Source organism: Vidua chalybeata, chromosome 1 (assembly GCF_026979565.1).
Source record: "Vidua chalybeata isolate OUT-0048 chromosome 1, bVidCha1 merged haplotype, whole genome shotgun sequence".
NCBI classification, from domain to species: Eukaryota; Metazoa; Chordata; class Aves; order Passeriformes; family Viduidae; genus Vidua; species Vidua chalybeata.
This window is the reverse complement of record NC_071530.1, coordinates 521,039-527,206: the sequence shown is the minus strand read 5'-3', so window position 1 is coordinate 527,206 and position 6,168 is coordinate 521,039. Positions and strand designations below refer to the sequence as shown.

General features: G+C 67.9%; 1 protein-coding gene across 2 annotated transcripts; it reads left to right on the top strand.

Moving 5' to 3' along the window:
• The first annotated feature begins 952 nt into the window (after positions 1 to 952).
• AOC1 (amine oxidase copper containing 1) lies at positions 953 to 6,131 on the top strand. Of its 2 annotated transcripts, none has more exons than XM_053936602.1 (5): positions 953 to 1,133; positions 1,830 to 3,373; positions 4,038 to 4,326; positions 4,957 to 5,089; positions 5,240 to 6,131. In XM_053936602.1, the coding sequence occupies exons 1-5, from the start codon at positions 1,114 to 1,116 to the stop codon at positions 5,516 to 5,518; spliced, it is 2,265 nt and encodes a 754-aa protein (XP_053792577.1). In that variant the 5' UTR covers positions 953 to 1,113; the 3' UTR covers positions 5,519 to 6,131. The 2 variants fall into 2 exon arrangements, with proteins under 2 accessions (XP_053792577.1, XP_053792571.1); XM_053936596.1 differs by lacking the exon at positions 953 to 1,133 and adding an exon at positions 1,305 to 1,372.
• The last annotated feature ends 37 nt before the right edge of the window (positions 6,132 to 6,168 follow it).

Here is a 6,168-nt window from a genome sequence, read left to right as displayed (position 1 = left end):
GGGCTTTTAAAGCCTTATCCCTTTTCCGGGGCCATTTTAAAATCCCTTATACTTTTTTTTTCCATTTAAAAATAACTTACCATGGGACTTTTTTGGGCGATTTAAAGCCACTCCTTCCAGTTTTGGGGCTTTTACAACCATGTACCCCACTTCCAGGGCATTCTAAAATCACTTATCCCATTCTTTACTTTTAAAATTACTTATGCTGAGGGTTTTTTGGCTGTTAAAAAACACCCATCCCACCCTGGGGGGATGGAAAATATTGAAAGAAATTTTGAATTTTGGGGCTTTTCAAAGGCTTTTCCTGGGGTTACATTTGCTTTTAACAACACTTCGCTTTTTTCTTTTTTTTCTTTTTCTTTTTCTTTTTCTTTTTCTTTTTCTTTTTCTTTTTCTTTTTCTTTTAAAATCATTTATCCCATTTTATTTGGCTTTTAAAACCACTTACCCCGAATTCTGGGGTTTGTTAAAACCACTGCCGCCCTCTTTGGTGCCTTTTTAACCCAATTATCCCTTTTTTGGGGTTTTTAACCCCTTTTTCCCCGGTTGGGGAGGGAGGGCGGGGCCGGGGCGGCGCCGTGGATGCGTTGCCATGGGAACGGGATGCAGCCGTGGAGTTTGGGGGGGGGGGTGTCAAAGACCCCTTTCCATGCGGATTTTGGGGGTCGGCGCCCCGTTTCCATGGCAATGGGAGGGCCAGGGACGCGTTGCCATGGGAACGGGATGCAGCCGTGGCGATGGAGGGCTCCAAGTGTGGATTTTCCGTGTGGATTTTGGGGGGGTGGGGTGGGGGGGCGTGCCGGGGGCGCTGTTCGGAGCCGGAGGGGCTCCGGGGGGGGGCCCGGAGCGCCCCCACCCCGCCCCGCACCCCCTCCAGCCGGGAGGCCGCGGCTGCCGCGGGATTCTCCCCGCTCTTCTCTCGCCTCATCCCCGGGATTTGATCGCTCGGAGCGGCCCCCGGCGAGGGGGGGGGACAACGACCGGGCGGCCCCGGCGCCTCTGTGCCCCCCCCGGGTGATCATTAACCCGCGGGGGGGCGGCGGTCGGGACCGGGGGTCGGGACCGGGGGTCGGGACCGGGGGGTCCCTCCCCCCGCCCCCCCGCCTGGGCGCGATGCGGCGGAGACAGCGAAGGTGCGGACGGGGGGGTGCGGGGGGGGCAGCCCGGTGGGGACAGGGGGGACACGGGTCCTGCCGGTGGCCTTGACCGGGGGGCGGGGAGGGGGCGGCGAGGGGGCGGGGAGGGGGCAGTGCCCCTGGGGGCGGGGAGGGGGGGGTCAGTGCCCCGGCGGGGGGGCCGGGGGGGGGGTCAGTGCCCCAGGGCCGGGCACAGAGGGCAGCGCTGCTCGGATGGGGCGGCAGCGCCAGCGCAGGTGAGTGGGGGGGCGTGGGGGGCTCCCTGCGGTGGGGGGGGGGGGGGGGGCGACTCGGGGCCCCGACATTGGGGGCTCCCCAGGCCCACCCAGGGGGTTCAACAGCCACCCTGAGAGAGGGTTTTGGGGGTGCTGAGGGGCTCCAGGCTGGGCGGGAGGCTTTTGGGGGTCACCCAGTTTTTTGGGGGTCACCCCATGGGGTCCCCAGTTCCCCTGGGGACATCGATGCTGTCTCTGGTTTCACTGGGGGGTCACCCCATGTTCTGCCCGTTTTTTCTGGGCCCTCTGTTCCTCCCCGTGGTGGTTCCAGTTGTTCTGGGGGCCCTGCCTTGGTGCCCCCGGTTTTCCTGGGGGTCGCCCCAGCTTTGCTGGGATCGTGGCACTGCTGGAGCCGGGGGTGCTCAGCTGTGCCCCACCCCCTCTCCGGTGCTGACCCCCCCGTCCCCGCGCCCCCCAGGATGTGGCTGCTGGGGCTGCCCTGGGCGCTGGCCCTGCTGGTCACCGCGGCCTCCTCCGGCCCCTCCGCGGACCCCCCGGACCCCGCGTCCATCTTCGCCGACCTGTCCCCGGCGGAGCTCCGGGCCGTGCGGACCTTCCTGATGGAGCGGCCGGAGCTGGGGCTGTCCCCGAGCCGGGGGGGGCCCCTGGCCAAGAACTCGCTGTTCCTGGTGGAGCTGCTGCCCCCCAAGAAGCGCTCGGCGCTGCGGTTCCTGGAGCGCGGCGGGGCGCGGCCGCGGCGCGAGGCCCGCGCCGTCATCTTCTTCGGGGCGCAAGCGGAGCCCAACGTCACCGAGCTGGCCGTGGGGCCCCTGCCGCGCCCCAGCTCCTACCGGCCCCTGGCCTTCAAGGGCGGCCGCACCGTGCCCTTCTGGGCGCGGCCGATGACGCGGCTGGAGTACGAGCTGCTGCACGAGGCGCTGGTGGCCGCCATGGCCCCGCTGGAGCCGCTGCTGCGCGAGGCCACCGGCTTCGGCTTCCAGAACTGCTCCGAGCGCTGCCTCACCTTCTCCGACATCGCCCCGCGCGGGCTGGGCCCCGGCGAGCGCCGCACGTGGCTGGTGATCCAGCGCTTCGTGGAGGGCTTCTTCCTGCACCCCGTGGGGCTGGAGGTGCTGCTGGACCACCGGGACCCCGACCCGCGGCGCTGGGCCGTGCGGCAGCTCTGGTACAACGGGCGCTACTTCGGCGGCGTGCGGGAGCTGGCCGAGAGCCACGCGCGGGGCGCGCTGCCCCTGGCCCGCCTGCCCGAGCCCCCCGCCCGCCACCTCTTCTCCAGCTACGAGCCCCGCGGGCGCTTCTCCAGCGGGACCCCCACCGAGGTGCACGGCGCCAAGGTGTGCGAGCCGCAGGGCCGGCGCTACCGGCTGCGCGGCAACCGGCTGGAGTACGGCGGCTGGAGCCTGGCGTTCCGGCTGCGCTCCTCCGCCGGCCTGCAGCTCTTCGACGTGCGCTTCGGCGGCGAGCGCGTGGCCTACGAGCTGAGCGTGCAGGAGGCCGTCGCCTTCTACGGCGGCCACTCGCCGGCCGCCATGCAGACCAAGTACATGGACGCCGGCTGGGCCATGGGCGCCTCCAGCTACGAGCTGGCGCGCGGCGTGGACTGCCCCGAGACCGCCGCCTTCCTGGACGCCCACCACCTCCTGGACGCCGACGGCCCCGTGCGCTTCCCCCGCGCCCTCTGCGTCTTCGAGCTGCCCACGGGCGTTCCCCTGCGCCGCCACTTCGACAGCGACTTCCAGGGCGGCTTCCACTTCTACGCGGGGCTGGAGGGACGGGCGCTGGTGCTCAGGACCACCTCCACCGTCTACAACTATGACTACATCTGGGACTTCCTGCTCTACCCCAACGGCGTCCTGGAGACCAAGGTCCACGCCACCGGCTACATCCACGCCACCTTCTACACGCCCGAGGGCCGGCGCTACGGCAGCCGCGTGCACAGCCACCTCCTGGGCAACATCCACACCCACCTGGTGCACTACAAGGTGGACCTGGATGTCGCAGGTGAAGGGCCCTGACGGCTCCCGACACCCCCTGGCCGTGGGGAGGGCACTGGGAGAGAGGCCGGACCCACGGCGGGTTCCAGAGGCTGAGGTGCCCTGTTTCTGGAAGGGTGGTATCACCTGGGCATCACCTGCACCCTCAGATGATGATCCCCTCCATGGTCACGTCCCTCCGTGGCGGTGGGATCTCCTGGCCCTGGTGACATCTGGGGCTCCAGCCCTCTGTGGCATCTCTGAAGGGTCCCAGTCCCCCATGGGTGATGGCATCTGCCTGGGGTCCCAGCCCCCCATGGGTGGTATTTCCCAGGCCGCATCCACGGCAGCATCTCCTGGTGTCTCAGCCCCTTGTTGTGGTGGTGGCATCTCCAAGGTGTCACAGCCTGCTGTGGTGGCATCTCCTCAAAGGGCCTCCTCTCCATGCTGGTGTACCAAACTGGACCCCAGCCCACCATGACGGCTTGATTGTGGGGTCACAGTCTTCATGGGGGTGGCATCTCAGCCCTCCATGCTGGCATCTCCATGAGGTCCCAGTCCACATCCGTGGTGACACCCCTGCGGTGTCCCACCCCTCCAGGGCGGCGCCTCGGCGGTGTCCCACCCCCACACCGTGGTGGGGGGGGGGGCTGCGCCACCGTGTCCCCTCCACCGACACCCGGTCCCCGCAGGCTCCGGGAACAGCTTCGAGACGATGGACATTCGCTTCGAGAACATCTCCAACCCCTGGAGCGCGGGGGCGCGCGTGGTGCAGCCGTGGCTGCACCGGGAGCCGCGGCGCCGGGAGCGCGAGGCCGCGCTGCCGCTGGACCGGCCCGCGCCGCGGTACCTGCTCTTCTCCAACCCGCGCCGGCGGAACCGCTGGGGCCACCGCCGCACCTTCCGCCTGCAGCTCAGCTCCCACGCCGGGCCCGTGCTGCCCCGCGGCTGGCGCGAGGAGCGCGGCGTCACCTGGGCCAGGTGGGCACCGGGGGGCTCCGCGGCGTGGGCACGGGGCCGCACGGGGACTCCAGCGTCACCGGCTGTGTCACCTGTGGGGGCACGGTGTCCTTGCCCTGGTCACGCCTTCCTGGGATGGCGGCTCTCCCTGCTGGCACCTCCCCATCGTGCCCGGCAGCTGGAGTAGGTCCTTGGGAGCCGGGGAACCTCCAGAGCTGGGAACGGCCCTGGAGCTGGGGAAAGAAACCGCCTGGGAGCTGGAGCAGCCCGTGGGAGTTTGGGACACCCTGGGGCCGAGGGGCCTGGCGGAGCTGGGGAGCCCCTGGAAGCTGAAGAGTCTCCGGGAGCTGTGAAACATCTTGGGAGACGAGGAAGCTCTGGAAATGGGGACCCCTCAAGATCTGGGGATCCTCCAGGGTTGGGAAACCCCTCGGGAGCTGAGGAGTCCCTCGGGGACCTGGGGAATCCCCCTGGACTTGGGGAACCCCTCAGGAGCTGAGGAGCGCACAAAGCTGGGGACCCCCACACCCCTCACCAGCCCTGTGTCCCCCTGACGTGACTGGGCCGTGGGTGGCACAGTCGGGGGACCAGGACAGGGGTGGGACAGGAACTCCCCGCCCCCAGGCTGACCCCACCCCTCACCTGTCGCAGGTACCACCTGGCCGTGACACGGCGCCACGAGAACGAGCCAAGCAGCAGCAGCATCTACACCCAGAACAACCCCTGGGACCCCCCCGTCACCTTCGAGAGCTTCATCCGCGACAACGAGACCATCGAGGACCAGGTGACGCTGGGGGGACACTGGGCACACGGGGCTGGTGGCTGCTGAGGGGCTGGGGGGGTTTCATCCCCAGAGCGGGGCCATCTCTGGGGGCTCCCCAGCTCCCGCGGGGGGGGCCCATGGTGCCACTGACACCGTGGTGTGTCCCCCCAGGACCTGGTGGCCTGGGTGACCGTGGGCTTCCTGCACGTGCCCCACGCCGAGGACATCCCCAACACGGCCACCCCGGGCAACGCCGTCGGCTTCTTCCTGCGCCCCTTCAACTTCTTCAGCGAGGACCCGTCGGTGGCGTCGCGGGCGCCGGTCATCGTGCGGCCCCTGGACCCTCCGGCCTGCTCCCGCCTGCAGATCCAGCGCTGGACCCCGGCCAGCCCCGGCCCCTGCGTCCACCCCGAGCCCTTCTCCTACAACGGCACCTACCGCCAGGTGTGACCGGGGACACGGGGACACGGGGACACGGGGACACCGAGCCGGGGCTGGGCCTGTGCTGCGGGACAGGTGCAACGGAGCACTGTCACCTCCCTGACCCCAGCACCACGGGGACACTGCGGCCACCGGGGCACGGGACACATCACACTGTGTCACACGCTGTCACCTCCTCTGACCCCGGCACTGGCACTAGCGGCGTGTGGGACCCCAGTGGCACTGCGGTGTGGGATGTGTCACGCTGTGCCACATGGCACCACGTGCCACCTGTCAGGCTCAGTAAAGGCGATGCCAACCCTTCCACCACCACGTGGGTCACTGGTGCCAGCAGGACACTGGGCTATGGGACACTACACAGTGCCACACACAGTGTCACACAGTGCCATATGCCAGTAAAGGCAGTGTCACCTCCTCTGTTGGCACTGGCACCACGAGGACACTGGTGCCACCAGGACACCATGGCATGGCTCATGTCACATTGTGACACATGGCACCACCCGTCAGGCTCAGTAAAGGTGATGCCACCCCTTCTGCCACCACATGGGACCCCACTGTCACAGGGACACCACGGTGTGGGACACGTCACGTGTGCTGGGCTCAGTAAAGGTGATGTCACCTCCTCTGTCCCCGTGTCTCTGCCAATGCTGCGGCCACCA